This window comes from Guyanagaster necrorhizus (genome assembly GCF_019112545.1).
Source record: "Guyanagaster necrorhizus MCA 3950 unplaced genomic scaffold BT62scaffold_9, whole genome shotgun sequence".
Classification (NCBI taxonomy): Eukaryota; Fungi; Basidiomycota; class Agaricomycetes; order Agaricales; family Physalacriaceae; genus Guyanagaster; species Guyanagaster necrorhizus.
The window spans coordinates 55,828-80,555 of NW_025064888.1; the positions used below are offsets into that span (position 1 = coordinate 55,828).

The 24,728-nt window shown below is 49.2% G+C and overlaps 11 protein-coding genes across 11 annotated transcripts; 6 read left to right on the plus strand and 5 right to left on the minus strand.

The window, feature by feature from the left end:
• Positions 1 to 9: 9 nt before the first annotated feature.
• BT62DRAFT_930474 (uncharacterized protein) lies at positions 10 to 4,921 on the plus strand. Its single transcript, XM_043185937.1, has 8 exons — positions 10 to 524; positions 578 to 610; positions 663 to 746; positions 797 to 994; positions 1,049 to 1,240; positions 1,292 to 2,702; positions 2,756 to 2,950; positions 3,010 to 4,921. Exons 1-8 carry the CDS (start codon positions 474 to 476, stop codon positions 4,707 to 4,709), a joined length of 3,864 nt encoding a protein of 1,287 aa, XP_043040963.1. The 5' UTR covers positions 10 to 473; the 3' UTR covers positions 4,710 to 4,921.
• Positions 4,922 to 8,040: 3,119 nt separating this feature from the next.
• Positions 8,041 to 8,320, minus strand: BT62DRAFT_947466 (uncharacterized protein; the record flags this gene model as incomplete). Its single annotated transcript, XM_043188027.1, has 2 exons — positions 8,041 to 8,087; positions 8,143 to 8,320. Coding segments are annotated over 2 exons (197 nt in total), but the record flags the coding sequence as incomplete, so codon positions are not given.
• On the minus strand, positions 8,138 to 8,848 carry BT62DRAFT_775693 (uncharacterized protein). Its single transcript, XM_043182242.1, has one exon. It carries the CDS (start codon positions 8,741 to 8,743, stop codon positions 8,354 to 8,356), a length of 390 nt encoding a protein of 129 aa, XP_043040965.1. The 5' UTR covers positions 8,744 to 8,848; the 3' UTR covers positions 8,138 to 8,353.
• Positions 8,849 to 9,257: 409 nt separating this feature from the next.
• On the minus strand, positions 9,258 to 9,964 carry BT62DRAFT_966387 (Prefoldin beta-like protein; the record flags this gene model as incomplete). Its single annotated transcript, XM_043188816.1, has 4 exons — positions 9,751 to 9,964; positions 9,607 to 9,697; positions 9,419 to 9,551; positions 9,258 to 9,362 (listed from the first exon to the last, which is right to left on the minus strand). Exons 1-4 carry the CDS (start codon positions 9,797 to 9,799, stop codon positions 9,258 to 9,260), a joined length of 378 nt encoding a protein of 125 aa, XP_043040966.1. The 5' UTR covers positions 9,800 to 9,964.
• BT62DRAFT_930477 (NADH-quinone oxidoreductase) lies at positions 9,879 to 11,086 on the plus strand. Its single transcript, XM_043185938.1, has 6 exons — positions 9,879 to 10,241; positions 10,292 to 10,429; positions 10,487 to 10,579; positions 10,635 to 10,706; positions 10,761 to 10,871; positions 10,924 to 11,086. Exons 1-6 carry the CDS (start codon positions 9,926 to 9,928, stop codon positions 10,941 to 10,943), a joined length of 750 nt encoding a protein of 249 aa, XP_043040967.1. The 5' UTR covers positions 9,879 to 9,925; the 3' UTR covers positions 10,944 to 11,086.
• Positions 11,087 to 11,553: 467 nt separating this feature from the next.
• On the plus strand, positions 11,554 to 12,548 carry BT62DRAFT_775847 (uncharacterized protein). The gene is made up of 2 exons (XM_043182243.1): positions 11,554 to 11,841; positions 11,906 to 12,548. The coding sequence occupies exons 1-2, from the start codon at positions 11,753 to 11,755 to the stop codon at positions 12,447 to 12,449; spliced, it is 633 nt and encodes a 210-aa protein (XP_043040968.1). The 5' UTR covers positions 11,554 to 11,752; the 3' UTR covers positions 12,450 to 12,548.
• Positions 12,549 to 12,851: 303 nt separating this feature from the next.
• Positions 12,852 to 14,958, minus strand: BT62DRAFT_1074863 (uncharacterized protein). The gene is made up of 3 exons (XM_043179058.1): positions 14,762 to 14,958; positions 14,639 to 14,709; positions 12,852 to 14,565 (listed from the first exon to the last, which is right to left on the minus strand). The coding sequence occupies exons 1-3, from the start codon at positions 14,939 to 14,941 to the stop codon at positions 13,119 to 13,121; spliced, it is 1,698 nt and encodes a 565-aa protein (XP_043040969.1). The 5' UTR covers positions 14,942 to 14,958; the 3' UTR covers positions 12,852 to 13,118.
• Positions 14,959 to 15,404: 446 nt separating this feature from the next.
• Positions 15,405 to 16,395, plus strand: BT62DRAFT_947477 (uncharacterized protein). The gene is made up of 4 exons (XM_043188028.1): positions 15,405 to 15,431; positions 15,485 to 15,703; positions 15,917 to 16,058; positions 16,169 to 16,395. Exons 2-4 carry the CDS (start codon positions 15,558 to 15,560, stop codon positions 16,226 to 16,228), a joined length of 348 nt encoding a protein of 115 aa, XP_043040970.1. The 5' UTR covers positions 15,405 to 15,431; positions 15,485 to 15,557; the 3' UTR covers positions 16,229 to 16,395.
• Positions 16,396 to 16,555: 160 nt separating this feature from the next.
• BT62DRAFT_993175 (uncharacterized protein) lies at positions 16,556 to 19,202 on the plus strand. The gene is made up of 5 exons (XM_043190386.1): positions 16,556 to 16,590; positions 16,648 to 18,034; positions 18,092 to 18,264; positions 18,335 to 18,655; positions 18,719 to 19,202. The coding sequence occupies exons 2-5, from the start codon at positions 16,924 to 16,926 to the stop codon at positions 18,920 to 18,922; spliced, it is 1,809 nt and encodes a 602-aa protein (XP_043040971.1). The 5' UTR covers positions 16,556 to 16,590; positions 16,648 to 16,923; the 3' UTR covers positions 18,923 to 19,202.
• BT62DRAFT_966400 (acyl-CoA N-acyltransferase) lies at positions 19,033 to 20,256 on the minus strand. Its single transcript, XM_043188817.1, has 5 exons — positions 20,059 to 20,256; positions 19,744 to 20,001; positions 19,399 to 19,686; positions 19,326 to 19,344; positions 19,033 to 19,265 (listed from the first exon to the last, which is right to left on the minus strand). Exons 2-5 carry the CDS (start codon positions 19,872 to 19,874, stop codon positions 19,182 to 19,184), a joined length of 522 nt encoding a protein of 173 aa, XP_043040972.1. The 5' UTR covers positions 19,875 to 20,001; positions 20,059 to 20,256; the 3' UTR covers positions 19,033 to 19,181.
• A 61-nt stretch (positions 20,257 to 20,317) lies between these two features.
• On the plus strand, positions 20,318 to 24,430 carry BT62DRAFT_966404 (uncharacterized protein). Its single transcript, XM_043188818.1, has 3 exons — positions 20,318 to 20,374; positions 20,431 to 20,736; positions 20,790 to 24,430. Exons 2-3 carry the CDS (start codon positions 20,463 to 20,465, stop codon positions 24,134 to 24,136), a joined length of 3,621 nt encoding a protein of 1,206 aa, XP_043040973.1. The 5' UTR covers positions 20,318 to 20,374; positions 20,431 to 20,462; the 3' UTR covers positions 24,137 to 24,430.
• Positions 24,431 to 24,728: the final 298 nt, after the last annotated feature.

A 24,728-nucleotide genomic window follows, 5' to 3' on the forward strand; every position in this document is an offset into this window, starting at 1 on the left:
CTGCCTTGATGATCCTCGTCGGTATTGGACTTGAGGATATGGATCTCGTTATATCGACGACGCAGTATTTATGGTCTTGCTTGGGCGATAATATACTTCTTGGCTCTCCTTCATCTTTCGAGCCTTCCGGCGGGCAAGGTTACGGTGAAGAATCAGGAACAGCAAAGACAAAGGAAACACGCTAGGTATGCCCAAACAAAGGCCTTCAGCTTGAGCCTCAGACATAAGGAAGACATACAGAAGACATACAGTTGGTAGTGGAAGGGCCGAATTGGGATTTATGACATTGCCACGTTCCGGCGCGTCTTGAGCTTCGAACCTGCTTCAGTACACGCCTGTCCCGTCTCCCTTCCAGTACTTCACGAACAGCACCCCCTCACAGACAGTCACAGTCTTTTCCTCTGACGACGACAGTCCCGCTCTCTTGGACGTCTCCCAGCACTGTTCGCGACCGACAAACGCTAGGAGACACAATGCAGCTAGGAGCGAAGGAAAGCAGCGAGGTACACGCTCTGAATGCTACGGTTGGTAAACTTCCATCACTGCGGTTGCTTTCTTTACCTATCCGATAAGCCAGAAAAACGATACGCCAAGGCGTTCTTCGCCGCAGGTGCGTCCTTTAGATCTTACCATCTTCTGCTTTATCTGATAGAAATACATAGGTATATCTGGACCAAGACATAATGAGTGGAAGTAGTCGAGTTTTCGTGAGAATGTCTGCATCAGATGCATGGATGCCTGCATCAGTGGGTATCTTCGTTTCGTGAAGCGCCCTTTGCATACTAATGGTTCTTAGTTACAAAATAACGCAAGCGAAATATCTACTGACACGTTGACCGACTCGGCTGACAATGACTCCGGGCGTTTTCCCAATGCCTTCACACCACTTCACCTTTCCGCCGAGCTTAAAGCTGGGAGCCTACCGCATCTCGTTGCCCCAGATGGATCCAATGAACATCTCAAGGCACTCCCAGAATGCACTAGCCCCGAAACTGTGCGCATATACCCTACCTTTCTACCTTCTATTCTTTGATTTATTTCACTGCAGCTTAAACTGGCATCATCGATAGCAGAAATCAAGATCGCCGACACGACTCTCTCCAGCATTTATACCCAGTCTGCTGCGATACATGCTTCATCTGCTACATGCCAATCCAGTGTCTCCTGTAGGGCTGAAAAATCTCCCGCTAAACATTACGTTCAGCTGCCTATCTTGTCGTCCTATGCCGACGCGACCAATGTATCTTTATTTCCTCCCTCATGATTCAATTAAGAACTGATATTGTGTCAGTTTGCCGCTCGCTTTCCGGACCTAGCATCCGAAGTCTTGTCGCGTCCCCTGAAAACAGCTGTGACCTCAGGCTTTGCAAACGTAGAAGTATCCGCCAAAGAGACTAGGCAGCCGAAGATGCCCGAGCACACTGCCGATCGTCCCAACTGGGCTCTAGCACCAGAAGAGATGCCTGAGTCGAACGATAGCGCTAGACCAGGAAATTCCAGTATAGGACCTGACGCGATGGACGTTGAAGCAACTGCCGATATCTGCCTCCCAAGGTCCAGACGGACAAAGGTTTCCGTTCGGGCGTCAGTGCCTGGTGACATAGGATCCAGCTCCTCCAATCTGGAATCTCTCGAGCAGTCGAGAAATAAGCCGGGAGTTTCTGGTAGGCGAAACTCTCTCCGTCGAGGGCCTCAGACGAAGGATACCGTTTCTCGTCGCCAGGCACCAATGATAAAGGCTGCGAATTCTCACATCCGTTTTGGTGGCATGCGTGGTTTTGGTGATAAGCAAGGAAACTCTACAGACCATCCTTCGCACACTGCATCCTTACCTGTTGATTGGACATCAAATATTTCTCCTGACACGTTACCAGAGGCTTCGAATGCACCGAAACATCTTGGCTGCGAAGAAGTATGGCCTTCTTGTCGCACGTGGGACATCATTGATGATAGGTCTCCAAGGCCCAAATTTGACAACGAATGGGACAATTCGTCGGTGGAGGCTTCCTTGGATAGTACAAGAAAAATAGTGGAATTCCCTAACTCACAGCAGACGCCACAAATCGATAGGTGGAGCCGCCCGGTAGTGCAGGCTTCTTGGGACTACCCCTCATTGGTGCGTCCAGAGGTGGCACTAAGACCACAAAACTCCTCGTACCGTCCATTTGAGCCTTCCCAACAACCTCCAATAGAGTCGGTGCAGAGTAGTGGTTCAAAACAGCCGCAGACACACCCACTTGTTGGATGGATGCCTCCCAGCGACATCAAAGGCGGGATTTCATCGTGTCACCATGCCGAACATTCCATAAGTCTCCAGTCTTGTCCGCAGTCTGATTGTGCCAATGAATGTCATACATCTCTACCGTTGAGACGGATATTGCCTGGTGACGTTGGACATGCTTCTACGGTTATGGACAATCATCTCAACGATATTTCAATCCTTACTTCCCCTCTAACTACACCATCTGCCAGGAAGTCTTTTGTCAGAGAGACAATCATCAAAGCAGAGCAGCGGTCGGAGTCTCCTGTAGACGTTGTCAAGACTAGATTGTTCACCCAGTCCGTCCCGCTCACTCCACGAATGGTTTTGTTCGGAGCTGATTCGTGGAATTCGGCGGCACCATATGAAGTGCTTGGAACCAGTAGAGGAGAGAGAGGGGCGGCTCGGAAGGAGCCTTCCGTATGGTACACTGCGCAGACTGGTAAGCCGTTGGTGATACACATCGATTCATAGAAAGTAAAATGTTTGCTTCAGAGATGCCAAAGGTCACCCCAGTCACGATTAATAACAAATTTCCTGTGAAATCGGAAGGGAATTCGACGCCACTTGACGACGTTGTCCCTCTTGCCGCATGCCCCTCACCCACGCTCGGCGATTCGGTATACCAATCAAGGGAGTCTCATGTTAGTGCAACAACCCCCGCCACTAGAACTTTAAGGCGCGTACCAGGTGTGTAGACATATACTTTGGGGGCGACAGGAGGAATTGAACATCTTTTACGTTCATAGAACCAGAAGTGGAGCCCCGTGTTGATGAGACAAGGCGTCTCCACATCCTTAAACCCAAAGAGCAAACCATTCAGTCACGACCTGTTGCGTCGCGATCTGATTTGACGCCTAGCAAGGAAAAGAAACAGCAATGCTCCCTAGATAGCAACGATCAATCTCAAATACCTCCAAACGCATCACACGGCCCCGAGAAGCTCTTTGCTATATGTGAATCCCCGGCATATCCGTCTGCTGCAGAAACGTCTGGTGAAGGAAAGGGCGAGGTCCATGCCCGTGTTTCGTCACAGGTCAAAGGCTTCTCAGAAGATCCGAAAGTACGTTGCATCTCAGACGCAACAACTCCTACTCCTGAACGCCGTTCGGAAACGGAACAAGATGGGTGTAAGCGTCCTAAGCAGCATCCGGATGGTTACGCTTGGAGGTCGGGCAGATCTGTGTCTGACTGGAGGTGTGGACTTCTAGATCAGTCCTCATCCCAAAAGTATGTTGCTCCGCCGGCTAGGCGTTTCTCGCCTTCTACACTTGGGGAGGGGCCTAGTCTCAAGATTTCGGAACAAAGCAAGATCTATACATTCAAGCTTCCGCCTATTGCACCGGTTCCTGGATCGACCTCCCAAGACGTCAACGCGGCTCCAGAAGCGCAGGTGAAACAGTCCGTATCAGAAGTGGAGTGGGAGGTGACGCAGAATACTGACGCCACGGATGTCAGAAACAACAACACTTTCGCTGCAGATGTATCTGCACCAGAAATAACCAAGCTTACGGCAGTAGGCCAGTCATCACCGGATGTACACGCATCCTTGTTTTTTCACGGAAGTTCACCACTGTGCAACATCGACAATGCCAATACGGATTTGTCTGAAGGCAATTGCTTCGAACCGTCGAAGTCCCCGCCCCTGTCACTTTCCGACTCAAATTGTGTACTTGAACAGAAGACACCATCCGGTGCTCCATCGAATGACAAGGTTGAAACGCCTGACCTGCTTCCTGCTTCACAAAACAGCTCCTCGGTTCTGATGGCTTCCCGATTAATGGACCAGGAAAACATGTTGGACTGTATTCCTCCTCCTCCTCCTACACTTTGGCTTAGTAATCGAGTACTGTCTTCTCCTCATCTTTCACCGGAAGTGGTGGCTAAGCCACGGTGGTCTCCTCCTAGTGCGAGAATAGCCTCATCCATTCATGAACATATTTTAACACGTCAAGATTCAATCGATGTTACAGATCATTCGCATCACCTGTCGCAGCCTCCTTCCAGCAGCTCTAACCCTGACATTTTTTCCGCTCAGAACCAATCTCCGATAGCCTTTGTACATGACTCAGCATGCACGCCTATCCAGGGTTATCTCCACGAAATACCTAGCGTTCATTCAAAGTTGCACCGCCATCCCCCTTATTGTCATCCTGGACTAACGCAGGATTTGGTTGGTTCATCTAGATGGATCGCATGTCCGAACTTGGATGGTGACGCTCAGTACCTGATTAACCAAAGAAGAGTCTTTGACATCACCACCCCGTCTCCACAGAGCCATCGTGAGGCTGGACATCTTCCCCAAGGAGAGTCTCCACTTGTCAACTCTTCGCTGTCACAGCGTTCTGGTTTCATGTCGGGAATCTCCTCCCGGCCAATTGCGCCTTCGGGTCTTGCATTCCGTACTCAATATCCCGCTGGATCAAATGCCTCTTTTCTTTCTGGTTGAAGATAACTCGTTAGTCTGCAGTATCCGATTTCAAACCGAATGTAAAGGCTCCTTGTTGATTACCTGACGAAATATTTCCAAAGCTACCACAGGTTGAAGAGCGGGCTAAAGCAAAGTGGGAATCAGAAGCGCGTCGCGAAGAACGAAAGGTGTCATACAACTTCATGGCTTCATAAACACGTCTTTACAAATGTAACGTAAGCCAACTGGAATGAGATTACTAGTATTTAGACACTTACGCGAAGGAGAAATTCCCGACGTTCTGAATCGCAGTGACTGCAGAGCCATCGATAGTCATATTGGTAAACGGCGTGTTTGCTGGGGCTTCTTTTCCGAACCAGTCCATAGCGAGAATAGACGCGCGCCATCTGCCCGTACCCAGTATAGTATTATCTCACACGGAAACCAGAGAGAATGGCCTAGCTTCAAGTACGCCAAAATGGACAAAGATACTCTAGTCAAGACTTTTAGGTTCAGGTTACTATTTTCCTGCTTACTCTTTGTCTCGGATTTCTCACCCGTACATCTTAGCTATCAAACGACATTCACATACGACTGTTTTCATTATTCAATTTTAATGACACATGTACTCGGTGGCAGACATAAATTCCAGGCTTGGAAGAAACTTGTAATTGAAAGTTTTAATCCTCTTTTTGCACCACCTAGAGTACATGTAGGTCAGAGTCATTGAAAATATTATCAGGAGCTGTTGTTTGAGCAGACAATGGAGCTGAATCACCTCTGATGCATGTGATCTACCTCTATCTAGCAAATGTCCTCTCTCTTTGGACCTCAATGCCCAACCTCAATGTCTACCTTTATGAATTCCACTTATCAACTGCAGATATGTTAGGAGCTTCTGATACTCAATGGATGCAGATAGACTCTTCAGGAATTTTGCAATTAATGAGATAAGGATATCAGTATTGAGCCATGAATGCATGTGAGTAAGATAGTAATGAATGTGATATGATATACATACCTTGTTGTAAAGGTGGATTCCAGAGGTAGAGAGCATTTTCATAATTGAGATGCTTGCAGTTTCTGCCACTACAAGACACTTGCCTTATCCACAGGATGGGGCATTTGTATCATCTCTGATTTAGTGCTGAGTCTCAGTTGAGGCTGATTCATGAGAGACATTGGTGCAGTTGTCTCATTCTAATCCTCACTCTCCATTCTGCACTTTTAGGTGAGACAAGCTCCACTCTGTCACTGCTCACCCAGGCTCATTCATCACTCCCAGGCTTCAAGGCTTTGCCTCCACACTTGCTGTTAGCATTATTATTTGTTGCCTCCCTCTTCATCCCTCAGTAACTTACTCCAGCAGTTTCAGCCTGTGGTATTGCTATGTCTAATCTAGTTCCTTCTTTGAACCTATTATTTACAAAGTTCTATCAAATTACCAGCTTTTTGTCACCCTCCCAATGTCTCTCTTACTTCATGTATAATAATAGTAGCCATTCATGTGTTACAATAGATTGAAGAGCTTGGCCTCTCTTCTGTAGCTATCTATCCTCTCTTGTCAAGTAAGCAGCAGAGGTCAGTTGGGCACAGGAAAGGTAAAATGACTGAGACACCTGATAATTACAACTGTGAATATATAGATGATCAGAGAAGGATAAGAGGTAAGTATATATAAAGTAGGGAATAAAGAGTGACAAAGGAAAGGAAAGTATACTAGTATAAGGTATAGATATTTATCAACACTCTCCCGTATTCATGCTAGTCAATCTCCCATCATGTTGAGTGATTTCAGGTAGCCATGGTGAGCATCATGAGCCAAAGGTTTGGTGAACATGTTGGCAGGATTAGTGTTACTGTGAATGAACTTGACCTTCAAGTTGCCAGTCTTAATGAACTCCTAGATGAAATTCTCCTGAATATTGATATGATGTTTATGTTGTTCATGCTTGAAGTCCAGTGATTGGCTGGGACAGTCAGTCCAGACTCCTATTCTCTTCAAGCAAGCAGTACTGAGCTCTGAGAATACAAACCTCATGAGTGGTATAGCTGATATCATGAACATTGTCTTTACTATCATCAGTCAGATCATATCTGATCATCCATCTTTTTATGACTGCTTCTCTGTGTCTGACCAGGGGCAGGTTCCAGAGTCTATTATGACTGGAGGCATCTTTTATGTTGGCCACCATTGGAATGCTTTATTTACTCTTCCTTGGTCAATATGCTATGATCACCAAGATCATATATATTTATTTCATCACATACATCATGTCCTGGGCAATTCTCAAGCACATCTGGGTATCCTCGTCACAAACGCTGTGTATTTGTGTGACTGTCTTTGGGCGTTGACCCTCAACTGGGGTGTGAACTTTGTGGTTGCATTTACATAAGTTCACCATATTCGAGACATAGTACATCGTATATAGCACTATTTTATGTTATACGCATTATCAGATTCATTTCATTTTATGTCATAGATTTTAGGCTCGTGGATTTCATTATGGGGTTATAAATGAAACATTTCAATGGGATTACAGTAAGATAGAGCTCAGCCACTGGAACGATCCACGATTGTGGTCCTATATGGACCTATACATCAACATCGGATAGTAAGTGCCTGTTTCAAATTGCGACATCCTGAAGCAGGATTTCTCTCCGAGTACGACGGATCTCTCACCAGCAACGTGATCAAAGGTATTCTTCATGAGGATGTTAAAAATTATAAAGGATGGGCTGGAAAGGTGCCAACAAGGAAGCTGGTTTCATTATACGTGGTTCTGAAAATTCGACCATAAAGAGCGGGGTATCGAGTCTGTGCGCCCGACATGGGGACATCTCCGGATAGAACTGACCATAGGGAATTCGAATTGTTTCGTGACCAGTGAAAAGTAAAGGATGTCGGGGGTCATTCGGGGTTTATCTTCATTAAGACAAGTTCAACGCCGGGACTCTAACGCCTCAGACTAGTTAGTTATTTTGTGGAGGCAGGATGGAACTTTGATAAACATCTGTTAGATCTCGGTATAGCTGAGGCTCAGGGTGAAGTCAAGTGCCTAGATCTTCAAGCTCCAAGTTCGAAAGCACGTTCGAGATCCTTGGCAAACGGGTTTCAACAAGACCTGAGGGAAGCAACGGACATACCTAGTCTCGATTTGAAACTTGGCAAAAGGTCAAGGAGTACAAGGTATTGAATACGGGGGCAGGCTTAGCAGCGATAACTAGACAAAGCATACAAAGAAAGGGTGGTAAGAAAAGTATACATGAATCGGAAGTCACAGACAACCAGGTCCGCAAGAAGAGGCTGGCATCTAGCGCAGTCTGATGAGAAGAACTAGACATGGCTATGGAGAGTTGTGTGGTGTTTCACGGCCGGGCGCTGATCATATGGAGCATCAAACTTGGACATTGTCCCTAGATGAAAATAAAAATCAGTCCAAGGTGTCAAGGAAAAAACCCAAAAACGTACGTAGCCTCGCCGATAACATTACCAGGCGGGTTGTACAAACAGGCTATGAGCGTCTGTGAACCCCCAGTGTCGAAGACATCATTACAGGCTGTGTTTCGTGCACATCCTAGCTCCGTAGTTGACTTCCACACTACCTGGGTAAAATGATTCAGGACATCAGAACCATCGGTGTAATCCGCTGTATATTCAACAAATGTCATGAGCGCCCGGATCACCAGAGGTAAGAAGAACGTCGAAACGTGCCTTCATCAGCCACGAACGCATTGACGGCAGTTTCAATGGAAACCTCCCCTGAACCCGCAACTATGATTTCGCCGTACGAAGTGTCGAGCAGCTGGCCATTGGTGGCTCTGAATTCGCACTGATTCACCCATAATTGGGCTGCATCGGCAAGGGTGTATGACCATGTCAGCGAATCAGCACCGTGCTGGATGCGGATGGCGTTATGGGCGGATAGAAAGGTATACACATCGGACAAAGACGTGTCCCGTCTCGACGCGTGACGCTTCTGAAGGTGGGCAGATGCAGCCGGCACATAAAGAAAAGACAGAATAGTAGCAATAGCTACGATAAGGAAGGAACGTCGGGCGATGAAGATCATGTCGGGTGTAATGAACGTAAAGCGCTGGCTCCAAGGCCGCTGTGAAGGTGGTGGGAGGGAAAGACGTGGAAGAATTGTTCTCTTCGCCTTGGCCTGAAGGCGTGTTGATCAATGTGACATGTGGGAACAATCGAAAAAGACTCATCCAGTTACCGTGGTGATGATGGGTGATCGTATGTCCACCTCGTATTGGCCCGGATCCGGCGGATAATGAGACCGAGGCTATGCAGGAAGCTGAACGCAAAGAAAATAAGAGGTTATTTTGAGGAGAATCTGTCCAGATCTCCGCCGGACAAGGTTCACCATCATGAGAGAACGACGTTCACACGACATAACGGACACTTCCTTTTCACAGCTTTGAGGAACAGAATGAGGAGTGGCTGGGTAAAATTTTGGCAGTATGTCGGTGATTTGTATGGAGTCAAAAATGTGTCATTTCGTAACATGCGCACTGATACCTCGCATGGGATGGGAGTACTCTCGGCTTTTGGGGTTCAATGGACCGATGTCATGATTACGGTCCAGCAACAGGTCTGATTTTGTACAATTCTTTGAACGCGTCAAGCTCCTTCTCTTTTGTTTTGTACTGCTCAGCGAGATTACCCACGGCCTGAAGTATCTGTCAAGTCATGATCATCTGTAAACTGTCGCAGAAGCTATAAAGACGCGACATACCCCATCCCTATTCATAGTAAGAGCAGGTACGACATCCTTCACGGTCCGTTCAACCAGAACTCCCCCGATAAGGCGGAAGCATTTGCGATCCGGCTCCTCCGTCAGTGCTTCATTGAGAGTCGTGAGGACAAGCCTGGCAGACCACCATCAGAAATCAAAGGCCTTGAAAAAGGATCTCTCTCACACACCCATGCTCATCAGCCTCTGATTCCAGTTCACCAATCTTTCCTGCGAGGTTTCGAAGATCGCTCTGGTACCGATTAAACGTCTGCAGAATCTCTGGCTAATCCACTTTAGTTATCAGCAGAAGCACAAGTCCATATAGGACATACCCTGCTCCGATAGCTGAGGAGGCTTTGTTTTTGCCTTGGTGGCCGACATGGTGATGGTCCCGGTCAGAGACAGACTGTTGATGAATTCTAGTGACACGATTGGCCAGAGTCACGTCACGCACCGTGACCCACAGATTTCCGTGTCACGCCAAGGCTCGGAATTGCAACGTCGACCATGTCTTTTGCTCGTGGACGCGCCTTTGCGGCCTTCCAGTCTTCTCTCAAATTGCTGCAGCTGTCGTCTTCGATGTCTTCCCGTTCTCTGCCTTTAACTCGCCGGCTTTTGTCGACATCGGCATCTATTCGCCAGCTACAAGGCTTGAAATCCAACAATACCGACCTCGAGAGTGACATGAAGCTTTTGCACCATCATCGGAGCCATGACCCCAGACTGTTCGACGAGGCTGGCCGTGACCTCAATCCGTACAGAGAGGGTCCCAGTGCTGTTGACAAGGCCGTGCATTTGTTCTTCCTTACCGAGATCGTGAGAGGTACGTTGGATAAACTTGGAAAATGGGATGTCCCTATAACGCTTTCTCAGGAATGTGGATTGTCTTAGAGAACTTCTTCCGCCAACCGTACACGATCAAGTATCCTTTTGAAAAAGGCCCCTTGTCGCCGAGGTTCAGAGGAGAACATGCTTTGCGCCGCTATCCCAGTGGTGAGGAGAGATGTATTGGTGAGGGGATGCTTCGTCTTCCATTCCCACGTTACTGACTTCATGTCCGAACCAAAGCTTGTAAGCTTTGCGAGGCCATTTGCCCCGCCCAGGCTATTACCATTGAAAGCGAGACTCGAATGGATGGGTCAAGGCGAACAACGAAATATGGTCCGTAGTCTCTATGAATCATGAACCTAGGTTACACTCATGCTCCGCTCAAAAGATATCGACATGACGAAATGTATCTACTGCGGCTTCTGCCAGGAAGCTTGTCCAGTGGATGCCATCGTTGAAAGTAAGTTGATTGGTTGCTTTGGATACCCGTCATCTGAGCTTATTGTCTGTAAAGCTCAAAACCAAGAATTTGCTACGGAGACGCGCGAAGAGCTGCTGTACAACAAAGAGAAGCTTCTTATGAACGGGGACAGGGCTGAGGCTGAAATCGCTGCCAACCTTTACGGTGCGTTCATCTGCCTTTCTTGATTATGCATCCTCTTATACCATTTATTCAGCCGAACATGTCTACCGGTGAAAAGCAGGCCTAGTCTGACAGAGTAGCGGGGTAGCTAAGGTGGTGTAATCTAATATATCAATCCATAAGGATACTGGACAACTATTGACCGATGAACAAACCTTTCTATACTCGTGAGACGAGTTCTATGCTCAGGAGTTCGGGCAAGATTTCTTCCCTTCTTTCCCGGCCAATTATATTCAAGATAATGCAGGGCTGTTAGAAAATTGCCGTCGTCAAAAAATTTTTTTTTCCACACTTGCTCACCAGACACCACATCTACAACCTCGCTTCCACATGATATCCTAATATTCATAGATGGCTGTCCAGACAGTAATTGGTTCAATTCTATTGGAACCATTCAATCATTTCCACCGGCTAGAACCGACGGGCACTACTCTAGGTACTTATTCATTTTATCTGCGCTATAAAGAAATGATCCTGATGCATTCGTTACTCGAATGCATTGTCAGTGTGACTCGCTGAGCTGGAAATTCTCATACATAGCCTGCCGTACTCTGGCCTCCCTAAACCAACCTATGATCAACCCAACCGCGTGTATACTCGCCCTAAATAGACGCATAGCTGTGGAAAACCAAATACGGCGACTTCCCAATACTCCTCGGAAGAACACCGATCAATGATACGTGGTATGCGCCACCGCCGGGAGTGGGAACCACTATGTCAATTCGTCCACCAGCTCGCCAGGAGTAGTTTTCATCTAAGTTTTCAGTCTCACCAAACCTACTCTGAGACTATGACTCCTTTACAGACTTGGGGTCATTCGTATTCGATCCACCTACCGCCTTCTTGCCCACTGCCTACCACAAATGGACTTGCACCTCAGTCTTGATTCCGACTCTATTGGGAATGCAGAGAATCCGCGTCCAAAGAAGCTCCGAGGTGTCAAGTATCACAAGTACGATCCGTTCTCTTCAATACAGTGTGTTATCTATCTCCTTGCTAACCTGCAACCCGGACAGACCTTCCGTGAAAGGGACTCCCCGCCGGAGTCTGCGTGCCCACGAAGCCATTCCCGAATACACCAAGTCATCTATCAAGATATCAGCTCGTCGTACGTGTGCTACGATGTGCAGTCCCCTATCAGCACAGCAGAATCACAGTCCATTTGACAGTGAGCATCCCACGCGCACTACTAATAGACTCCATATGTCAAGTCTTGGGAAAGCCTCTGGTATGCAGTCAGGTAGTAATGCTGCGAGCACCCGTTCCGTAACACACGATCGAACGTCGTCATCGGCTTCTCCTCCATTGTTTACCGCCGCCTCTAATGGTCTGTCCCGGGTCCGTCAACAGCTAGAGCGAGAAACAGCTCGCCTCGGTCGAAATCTCTCCATTATGGATTTCGTACTAGATTCGAGATCTCCCTGGGTAGATTTCTCGGTGGAGATGATCCTAGAGATTGCGATCCGAAGCCATCTGTATTCTCCTTCACGTCGTCGCGAGTACGGGTTCGGGGATGAGCACAGCTTCAAGGCATACTGGGACGAGGAGGCGATGATCTAGGCCGGCGTTCAAGATCACAGCCAGCCCCTCTTAGGGGGGAATCGGTTTCCGGATTCCTGCGAGCGCTCCACTGTTTCTGTTCATGTCACCAATGGGTAAATATTACAACTGAGGCACGAACTATACGGGACGGGTCCTAGCTAGATATGCGAATAGTACGGCCGTAGCTTCGCCGGTATTGAGGAGAGCCACCACGAAATGTCATATGCACGTCTTCTTGAGCTACGAAAAGGGTGTCCTGGGGTCATGTCACTAGTCTTCGTACTGTTGTTCCATCCGGTTACTTACTCAAAGCGAGTGTACCTTGCTAAATTATCGTGGAGTCTAGGCTCGGAGTGAGATCCCGCGCTGACACCAGTTGCTCCGTTTCGTAGTGCGCTCGTCATCACACTGCTCGGGCGTAGCGTGTCTCCAATGAACATTATGATAAATGAGCCTCGTACACATTACGCCACATAGTACCTACAACGTCATGGGCACAAGGTTTTTGAAGTGAGAATGACGTTTGTGTGTGTGTGGATGGTATATCTATGATGTTTTATTTAACCCTTGTATAGAGGATAGGAAGAGAAGTTGTACATAACTACAGAAGGATTGCACGACAACAGAAATAGGAAGAAATGCCTTGATTATCGTACCTTAATGTCCAAACAGAACCGTTAGAGACTTTCAAGGCCCCATGCGGTCGTCATCCTGGTCCTCACCACCCCGTACGCGCTCCCTGTGATATCGTTTGGAATTCCTGTCCTGCCCGGGATAGAGCGCTGCCATGGCAGGATCATCAACCTCCATCATATCTACACTTCTTCGTTTTCTGGCGTCAATCCTAGCAGAGGACCTTCCTTGCTCCGAAGGTGTATAAACGCCACCGCCACCTCCACCACGATCTCTCGACTGTGATCGTCCGTCTTCGTGTACAAAGTCCAATTCTTCCTGAGGTGGGGCTGACGGCGGTTGAGCCTGACTGACAGGACGCAACCTAAACGATCGCGGTCGATCGTGGTCATAGTATTGGCCACGGGAGTCCGGACGAGAAGGACCGTCAGCCCCGCCAATGCCAGATCCTGAAGCACCTGATCCTGAGCCAGGCGTTTCGGACCGCGAATGCTGCATAGGGTAGCCAGGACCCGCGCTCGCGCTGCCAGCTGACATTTCATGGTAATACCCTGGTTCTTCGCGCATACGCGACGTGTGATGGTCTGTGTATTCCATGGAGTGTCTGGAAGACCGATGTACCACCGGAGGCGAGTGCATGTGAGCAGGGCCTAACTCAGCCTCCCGGCCACCGCGCATCATGTCGCGACGGTCACGTTCTCTTAGCTCCCATTGACGTTCCGCATCGTAGTCAATCTCGCGTTGGCGGTCCCGATGATCCTCTCTGTTGATGTACGTGCCGGGACCGAGACGCTGGTGGTTGTGCACTCTACTAGAAGACGACCGGGCATCAGACGAATGCGAGCGAGGAGATAGCGGGCCCATGGCATGATTGTGCATATCGCCATGCGGAATAGCTAGTTCGTGCATATCTTGACGTCGGGAACGTTCACGATCTGACGGAGGTGGCGAACTGAGCAGGACGTGGCCAACGGGTGGCAGGCTATCCCCTGGATACGGATGCGGCACATAAGGTGCCGGAGGACCCCTCCGGGAACCAGAATGGGACCGTTCATGAGATGGACTGACGTGAGAATGGTGGGTGGTTGGACTTGTGGTATGAGAATGAGACCGAGTTGAATGACTTCGTCCTGGTTCCATGGGTGGCTGCATGGGAGGTAAAGGGGGTATTGCACCGAGACGCGCGTCGTGGGCTGGTGGAACGCCTGCTGAGCTGCGCCGTGTCAAGCGTATCGACGATGTTGCCGGCGCGACTGCTGGGCCTAAGGATGGATCAGCAACAGGCAGGGGTCGTCCGTCGGGGCCAGTGACGACCCTAACATTGCCATGGATGCGAAGATACTCGACAAGAGCAGGATCGTGGTCCATAGGTGGTCCCTCGCGGTGAAGGTGGGAGGTGGGCAAGGGCTGTCCCTGAGGGGCGATAGGAGGGAGCGGCTGGCGATCCTGCAATTCTGGCGAGTGAGGGTGAGGCGCGACCGAAAGGCGTTCATAAAGAATGCTGATAAAAGATTTTTGGAGAAATTATTAGACATACGGAGGAAGGAAAACAGAAAATGAATATTGTGACTCACGCCCTCTCGAGTTTCATCCGTTGGATATTTCGCTTGGCCTGCATAACCTTGAGCTGGAGTTTATCATTGTCCTTTCCGGCAGGTCAGCGACGGAAAACATATGAAATACGTTTTGGCACACACCGACTCAATTTCTTTGACTTTTCTCTTCAACTCCTTGTATTTGTTGTGGTACTTTGCATCTTCAGCACCGGCCGTAATACCTCCAGAGTATGCTTTTGATTTTTGCTGCTTTGCAGACTGGATTTGGGCTTGAGTTGTGTTGGAGAGATGTGCATTTCCTGGCGAGGGTTGTCTGGACATGATGGTTCGAAAAAAAGAACCAGGGCCAGATTGCTGGCAGGTGATGGATATTTTCGGCGCCAAATTCTCGCTACGAAGGTGTTGTTGCCTTTTTTAGGAAGAGCTTAGGGCCAAAGTGACGAGTCTCCATCCGACCATTTCTTTCGGCTGTATGAATTATTATGTCTGCCATCATATGTAGCCAATCATTCGCACCCCCGGATGGCTGAAATTACGAATTCAGTCGATGAATTAAATAAATAATGTGGCCTCTCCACGTAACAGCTCTTGGCTGACCAAGATGCCAGCGCCATGATACATATCTCATATCTACTACGTACGATGCATTATGCGGCAGATCAGCAAATCAGATGCGGCCAATTTCGGAATCGGTATCTCGTCACATCATTTGTGGCTGCTCACGTGACCACAAACTTGGCCAGACACCACCACCACCGTTGTCGTCGTCGTCGTCGTCGTCGCTGTAGTCATTCTAGTTGCCTATCAACCAGTGAGTTAGCCTTTTACACTTCTGCATCACCAGTATGCTAAGAATGTTTCTAGTGTCGATCCCATATAGACAGTATGTGCATGGACCGGCACCATTTTGATCAGCTCTAAGTGTAGCACTAGGGATATGCCCCCACCGGGAGGCTTCGAGTCCGTCAAGTACAAACGGAACTTGCCTTTTCGTGGACCCGGAGCTTTCGCCATTCTGGGTGGTGTCACGCTTGTCTCCGCGTATGGCTTCTATCGATTGGGTAAAGGAAATCTAGAGAAACGGTATGTGACCTCTGTTTGCGCTACTTCCACCGAAGTGCAGACGTCAGCTGAACGTGGAACGTGTTCATTTGGGTCCCGCTCGTCGATAAACGTGGCTCTTTGCTGGATCCGTCCGCCCAATGGAGCGTTTATCTGCACTGGATCGCGCGGTCCGTTATGAAGGGGCAGTATGGAATCTGATCCTTCTTTTTTTCTATTGTTTCTTTATTGCAGGGAGCTGGAGAGAGAAAAGGTCTGGTCGCGTATCCACCTGGTCCCCCTTCTGCTGGCCGAGGGTGATCGCGCCGCGTATGCTCGCCACCAAGCGGACATTGCTTTAGAAAAGGCTATTATGAAGGATGTGGCCGGTTGGGAGGTAAGTGTGTCTGGCTTGAACCGATGTAGCCGTGATTGATTTGCGATCCGTCATTTCCGAACGGCACTTCTAATCGCTATTCATCTTTACCTGTTGCGCAATTCGGCCAGGCTGGTAAAAGCGTCTACAACAACTCGAAATACGAATCGCCACGGATTAACATATCGTAGTGATGTATTTCGGACTTCCGAACACCGACGTCTTCCATTAGAGCCTGAAATTAAGAAAAGAGACTCATGGCAGTATTATTGATCTTGAGTGATGGCTGGATTTATTGGACAGATTCGATACATTTGATGCATACTGTCGGAAGGAGATATGTAGACCTTTGTGAGGGAGAGAAGGCCGAGGCGTCGATGTCCAAAAACAGACAGTGGCCACAAGGCCGGAAATGCCCGATCAACAGGGTCATATATACCAAATTTGGAAAATGCGTGGGAAGGGAAAGTACGGGTTTTGCTATTTTTTTTTTTTTTCCCGTTTCAGCCACACTTGCACTAGTCTCCGTGTTAGTGAATTCTCGAAAAGTCTGGTGATTTGTCTTTTGATTTGTTTTCGCGGGACGGAAAGAGATACTAATTCGATACAGGTGTGCGGCAATTGACTGCTGTTTGCACAAAACTTATATAGCACATATCGGTACTTATCTTGGATCTATCAAACCCTCCGGACACCGACATATGCTCTGTCACCTCGCATCAGCTGTGCTATAATTGGGCGTTTTTCTTCGATAACCTGATCAGGATAACGGTGAGAAGCAATAGAACAACAAAGACCTCCTGTCTCCCCCTTCCTTACGCGGCTCGGGGGGCAATCTTGGCTTTTGTCGTGACTGATTCATGTCGAGTCAGTAACATACACAGGAATGGAAACATTTCGAAGGCCGCTCCGGATTCCTCTTAAGCTCAGCTTCCGACTCCTCAGGGCGTTTTCTTGTGCCCGAACTTCCTCTTGCGTGACTGCGCCACGTATTTTTAAGCGCAACAGCCTGCGGTTATCATCTCCCCCTTCTCCTCCATCCCTAGCCATGCCTGCTCCCACTCTACCTCGCAGACAGTTCTCCCCCCTTCCCAGGAGTACCCTCTATCCTGCTGACGTCCCCATGATGGACGCGAAACCACTCGCCTTCGACGACAACCACTTTGTCAACCCGGATTCTGACCAGATGCTTTTTGACTTTGACGACGTGTCATTTCATGAGCAATCTACCGTCCAGTTTCCTTGGGACCTCCATGATATCGATATGGACTCCAAGCCCGTGTTCGATATGCACACTTCCCCGCGTTTCGCTTTCCAGCACCCCCCCACTGACAATATCTTTGACTCGGCGGGTTTTTTTCCTTCTGAAGCCCTTGACAGTTCCCCCTCGTTCGACAATAATCTCTATTTATCCAACTGGGTACATGACACCGACTTGCCCTCTCCATCGTCCCCCATATCTATTCCCGCTTCTACACCGTCTCCGCCGTACATTCCTTTCGCTGAGCGATCACCTTATGCCGTCCCAGACAAAGCCTACTCACCTGCAAACTTTGCTGTTCTTCATCACCTTCCTCCTTCTGCTTCCCCCGCCTCGTCCTTCGAGGACATCCACTCCTTTGAACGTTCCCGTGTTGATTCCATTTCTCCCAAAGAAGTGTCGGCAGTGACCCCCGCCTGGGCTTCCCAACTCTGGGATGCACCGCGGCCAGGTCACATTCGCTCTTCCTCCTCTCGTTCTCCCGTTCGACACTCACCCCTCTCTCCCACCAATACCCAGCGATTACGTATACCCAGACGCGACACAGTTTCTCCCGTCAACCTCTTCCAGTCGGCGAGCGCCCCTGCCTTGACCCTTGCTCCGGGCATGGCTCGGGCGTACAGCAGTGGCAAAGCCGAGTCAGGCGGAGTCACCGACCGTGACGCGACCATCCGGCGGAAAAGAAAGACGTCAGATCCCGAAGAAATAGAAAATAGAGCCAAGGATAGCGACTCTCGTATGTCATCTACACCCGCAGTAGCTGTTTTGGCAAATGATTGACATTTGTATTTAGCTCCGTTAAAGTCCGTGCTGCGTCCCCCAAAGTTAGCTCCTTCGGCTTGGCAGCTGTATTTCACGGACTGGATCCAAAGGCAGCAGGCATCCAACACACGTAAGCTTAATGTTGCACAAGCTGCTAAAGAAGCCGGGCAAGAGTATGCAGGGCTTAGTGCAGAAGAGAAAGAGGTGTGTGACGATCTATTATCTGACGTCCACCCAATCTAATATCTCTCTCTCTCTCTCTCGCTCCCATTAGCCCTATAAGCGAAGGTCTCAGGCTATGAAAGAAGCCAGAGAGCGTGAGCTCGCCGCTTACATGCGAACTCTGACCCCCGACGACATCAAGCGCGAGAACGCTTATCGCGCTGCTCAGCGGAAAGCCGGGAAATCGCGAAAGAGCAACATCAAGGATCCTAATGCGCCAAAGAAGCCTCTGTCCGCATACTTCATGTTCCTTCAGCGCATCCGGGCGAACCCGCACTTGGTCCAGGAGATCTTTGGTGATGAGACCGAGACGACGAAGCAGAGTGTTCTCGCTGCAGCCAAATGGCGATCCATGACCGATGATGAACGTAAGGTATGTTGAACTCGATTGTTTACTGATTATTACGGGCGTGTTCTCATTATGGTGACTTGGCAGCCGTTCCTCGCTCAGGCCGAGCAGGAGAAGATGGAATACGAAGCCGCACGGAGGCTATACGAAGAAGGGGCACCAGCCTTCGGAACGACTATCAATTTTAGTATCTTACCTGGCAGTCCGGCATTCCGAACAGTCAAGGTGGAATCAGAGAGTGAGAGCGAGGGATACACCGATGACAGTGGCTACGAACGATTCACTCGATGACCGTTTTCTCGTTTTCTTCTTGATGACATATTCCTTGTGCGAGCCCCTTTGGCTTGCTGACGTGCTGACGACCCTTCATGCCCCTTTCTATTCTACGTACGTGCTTCGAAACGATCTTTTTGCTTATTAGTGTGTTTCGAGTATATTATTGCTTTGAACAATCTTCGGACAGCACTGTATAATGGGAATACCTATGCACCCCACTTATGTATTGTTAGCACATATTGCATCTCCGTACATCTGACGAATACGATTTCGTTCAATCAGAAGACTTTGGAGCCATCAAAGGGAGCTGAAGGACCATCTTCTGATGAGGTTCACCATCCTCATCAAACTCGGCACCCTAAAATGATAAGATAGCCATGAGGCGACACCGGAGAAAGACGACGGCTTCTTGACATACCTCTGATATATATCCAAACCTGGAAGAGGAAATATATTAGAGTATGCTCCGATGTTCGGCGGAGAATACCCACTTGGCATAAAATCCCTTGACAGGTATCTGAGAATGGCACACGACGCTCGCGGATACGTCATGCTCGGGCATAGTGGCCATGGGACTCGCGTCAATTTTCACCCATTCACGCAAGCCCAGTAAGAGTTCTTTCCCCAACTTGAACTTTCGATACTGGTCCAGTACAGCGAGTCTACCGATCTTGTAATAACTTGACGATAACCTGACTCCACGGATCGTTCCAATTGGCTGGAGCGAAGGCAGGAGCCGCAGAAGGAAATGGGTTGTTGCAGCCTGAGGGTCGTCGAACCTGTTGGAACATCATCATAGTCAGGAGAAGAAGGATACGAAGAGGTGCCAGTGTAACTCGTCTATTTCGGTTTCAAGGGGGAATTTTTGCTCGTGATGGAAGACCTGGATTCGAACATCAAGGCATTGCTGGATGTGTTCCTTTGTGGTGGCGATGATGATTTCGTGGTCTAGAACGTCGACAGTCATAGTCGGACGGTGGAGTGATGGTGATCTAGTACGGTAACAAGACGCAGGGGAAGTACGTGCGCCGCCGACACTGTTCGACCTCTCGTGAAGAAGATATATGGGTAGCTATAGCCTTCTGAGTTTCAATCTAGCATTCTGAGTTTCAATCCGTTTCCGAGTCCGTTACATTGGTGACCGCAAATACCTAAAATTAGAAGATAAATTGGGGGGTACGGGGCAAGTACGGGGGAGAGAAAGAAGACAGTCGGACAAGCGAAGGGAGTGTGTAGAAGCTGCGGTAAATATGAACTATATGAAGTTCATGAACAGAAATGAAAATACGGGTGCATTACTTGCTTCAAGCGGATCGAAGCAAGTGGGTGGAGGGGGAAGCAGCGTCACGTGACGTGACGTGAAAGAGTGACCGTGACACGATCGCCCTCGAGTAAAGTTTTTCTTTCGCAATCAATTTCCGAATATACTGGTCATTTGTTCAATCACCTCTCATTATTCGCCTGCAGGTATTCTAGCCACTGTTTCTATTATATTTGCCACACTTCTAATAATGGTTCTGCAGATACTTGTCTACCTGGACGAGTGGGTGGGTACATGCTGGAACCCGTTGCAACCGCACTTTTCACTTCTGTCCTTGGTAGCCATATAGGACAACCGGCTGCGTTCCAGGCTACTGCTCGATCAATGCGACGCTCTTCGGCAAATATTTTGACGTCTGATTTCTTTATTCCCCAACCAAGACGCGTCAAGGATAAGGGGAAAGCAAGGGCAACGGGGGTCCGACTTGAACTGCACGAGTGCACCCCGGATCGTCTGTTGCAATGTCGAGAATGGTCGTGTATCGCCCGGCACTCGATATGGTGTTCAAGTGAGTCCGACGGATTCTTCTCGCCTGCTGAATTCTCATCTACACCGTGTTAGATCGCCATCGACGGCTTCTGATGAAAGAGTTCCCTTTGGTTGAAGACATTCCATCCAGAAGTCGTATCTCCACGCGAATTCCCGCCACCCTGCATCCATATTCTTCTCGTCGTGTCGCTGTTCGTGCTCACGGTGGGCAGAGAAGACATGTTTCGCGTACTTCGAAAACCGGACCGCCGTCTGACGATTCCGGAGTTTCTTCTGTCGCCGAGGCAGGTTCTGAAGCTGTTGATGCATCCCTCATACATCCGGAAGTGGCGTCTGAGATTCCATACGACTCTTCCGACTCTCGGTGGGTTCTACCATCGCATCTCCTTCCACCGGATAAGAGCGCACAAGCAATACATTCCCTTCACCGTGTTGCACTCAAACCTCCAGACGATTTTGATATTGAAGAAGCCTGGACGGTTTACGAGTCTGTCACTGAGGAGCATGCAGAGCATCTAACAAGTGTTTACCTTCTCCACCAACTCGTAGAGCGTATGCTGTACACAGCGGAAAAATGGTACGACTCAAAAACCGGCCTAGAGGCGCTTCATCAATGGGGGGACCGGATAAAACATCTCTTGCAAACCCTAGAATCACGGATATTGTCTCCTTCCCGGTTTCACCATGCACATTGCTGTCTCACCGCACGTGCACACGCATTAACCGGCGAATACGAGCTCGCGGCGCAGTACCTCCAAGCAGCGCGCGTGTACAGGGAATGTACACCGGTGGACGTCATCACGATGCACCTGAGCATATTGCTATCAAAAGTTCGCTATTATGATGTGCGTCAAATGGTGGCATACCTTCTTGCTGAATGGAACGACGTAAGCGCCTATCTTACCGTACCCTGCCGACAACCATTTCCCTCCGACCCTGTCCAGCGTGCATGGACACTGTTTTTCTTTACCGTGACAGACCTGCTGTGCCACGTTCCAGATGCCAATGTTTTTTTTGCCCCGGAAGCGCGTCTAGAGGTTATCCAAAAGGAGCGTATAGGTAGCTTGTTCATCCAAGCACACTGCACTCGTTCGCGACCTATGCATGCTTGGGATGTTTTTCGGGCGATGCACGCCCAAGGCCTCGTCCCGCAACTACAGGTCCACCTAGCCCTTGTTCGCGCGCTAACGAAGGAGGAAGCGATGGGTCCTGCGAAAGAGGCTTTTTCTTACCTCGCCCAAACACATGCCAAGTCCTACCTGTCGACTGCACTTTATCTGTATGCCCACGACGGCGACTTTGAAAGGAGCGAATTTTTTTTCGACCAGCTCTCACATGACGACCTGGTGTCGAGGGAAGATACTGCGATGTTGATGCATTCGTACGCGGTGCACGGCAAGGTCAAGCAGGTGCTACACTTGTTTAAGGAATTCTTTCCCGAGTTTGTGAATGCGAAAGGGCAGCGAAGGCGGGCGAACGATCCTCGGAATATCCACTATGCTACCGTGTTGTATGCTTATGCACGCAGTGCCGACCTCGGTGGTATTGACCAGTGGTTGGGAGTCATGCGTGAGGCGGGTATCAAGGTCAACGTGGTCATGTATACTATGATCCTCCAGGCGATGGCCATTAAGGGAGATCTGGAAGCACTAGGTCTCACTATGGAGCGGATGCAAAGCTCTGGCATGAAGCCTACCGTCGCCACGTATACTACTCTCATTTCAACCATGGCGAAGATGCAGGATCCGCTTACTGCTGAGAAGCTTTACAAGAAAGCGCTGGAAGATGGGATCAAACCGAATTCTCGTATGATCAATACTCTAATGACTGCTCATGCTGAAGCGGGGTCATGGAGAGGAGTTATCAGGATATTCGACTACGTCCGTTCGATGCCCAATACGCCATTGACCATCGACATCTGCAATATCTTACTCAAAGCCTACGTTCGGATTGGAGCACCATTCCGTATCGTAGCGCGTTTATTCATGAAACTCAAGTATTCTTCTGTTAAACCTGACAAGTACACTTATGCGCTAGTCATCCTCGCTGCGTGCGACGCTGGCCTCATGCCTACAGCCACGAACCTGTTTTATGAGATGGACCGCTCTGCAACATTTATCTCCGACATCAAAGTCACCGTTCATGTCATGACGATGCTCATGGGAGGTTGGCTCCGGTTGAATAAAAAGAAGAAAGGAAAAATCGTGTATGACATGATGGTCGACCGGGGGATCCAGCCTAACTCGATCTCGTTTGGGGAGATCCAGAACGCGTATGGTCTCGAACGCTCGGATGCGGGGCTCAAGCTCGCGGAAGAATTCATTGAAACGCTGATGAGTGCTCCGCCGGAGCACCGTACATGGTTAGTTCCCCCGCGAGTAGGCAAGACGTCCATGGACCACATCTACGCGGCGGTGCTGTGGGGCTACTCACGCAAGGTGCAACCGGAGGACGTAGAGCGGGTGTACCAGCACATGCTAGACCACGGTGGAGCGCCGACACTAGGGATGCTCACTGCGCTGATGGACGCCTATAGGAGGTCGAGGAATGTCGACGCGGTGCTCCAGGTGTGGCCACAAGTGTTCCAGATGGGGTTGCAGCTCACTCAGCAGACTCGTGTGTTTGGACTGGATAAAGATGGACGGGGCCAAGTGAGAGTCCGGGGAGACATGCTGAGTATCCCACTGTCGATATACATAGATGCTCTCTCCCGTGCCGCCCTCTTCACGGAGGTTGCAGCGATCTGGAAGCGTTTCCAGGATCACCAGTTCGTATTCACGTCGAATAACTACAACCATCTCGTAATCGTACTCCTCCGGGCCGGGGAGATCGAGCGGGCGTTTGAGATTGTGGAGAAGGTGATTTTACCTTATCAGCGCAAGTACAAGGCGGTGGTGAGCGACCGAGATCAGCAGCCGGAGACGCCACTGCTGTTTGAGGAGTATGATAGGATACTGCAGGAGGAGCGAAGGGGTGACTGGGGCAGGGAGAGGAGGGAGTCAGGGAAGATGCATGTCGATATGTTCAAGCGAGAACCATGGACGGAGCAGATGATGGTAGAGGATGAACGGGAGGATGACTACGCGCATCCGCTGTACATCCTGCAACAGATCTCCCCAGGGTGGAATACATGGCGGCCGCACCGGGCGACGATGAGCGCGTTGTTGATGGTCTTGCTGAGACTGAAGGCGGGGCTGCTGTTGGAAGCAATGGCCTTGCATAAGCAGGACCCCGATGAGTTTCCGGCACAAGGGCGTGAGGAACTTGTGGCAGAACGCGAGGAGAGCGAGGCGCTGTTGGGAAGTTTGTTCGGGCAGTTCCCCGACTCAGTGGAAGAGCTGAGGGTGTTTGAGATTAAGGAGAGGAATCGATTAGTGAGTGGGTTCGATAAGAGGTACAGGCAATTTGTGCCAAGATGATTTGGATTTGATTGGGTTGGTTGGGTTACGAGCTCAGAATCGATTAACGATATCCCAGCTGATCATCCTGGCGACAATGCTTGCCAGGCGATTACGACTCAGTCGTCAGTCGAGAGGAGGTCAGGCTGAGGACCTGAGGCGAAAAAGGGAAGGTTTAATATCTACTTGTAGAAAGGAAAAGTAGCAATACGAATACACTACTAGTCAGGATGCAGGTGGAAGATAATTTCACGTTAAAGATACTAATTACGGGAAGGTAAAGGAAAGTTGGATTCAGTGGTGTGAAAATAGTACGTGTATATTTAGATAGTTTTTACTGTAAACATCATGCTGACTGACATCATCAGTTACTATCTTTTTTCTAAAGCCGGGTTGATATTGCTAAGATGGTATATTTGGATTGCTTGATTAATAAATACATGCTATCGAGCACAATGCTTTCGTGAGTCGTTTCGCGGAATTCGAATCATCCATATGACAATCAGTGGACCTGGGACCTTGACTAGTAGCAGCCGAACCGGGACGATGCTGTACATGAAACTTGTATATACTATGTCCAATCTAAATTTATACCTTTTCGAGTTTCTCGGGC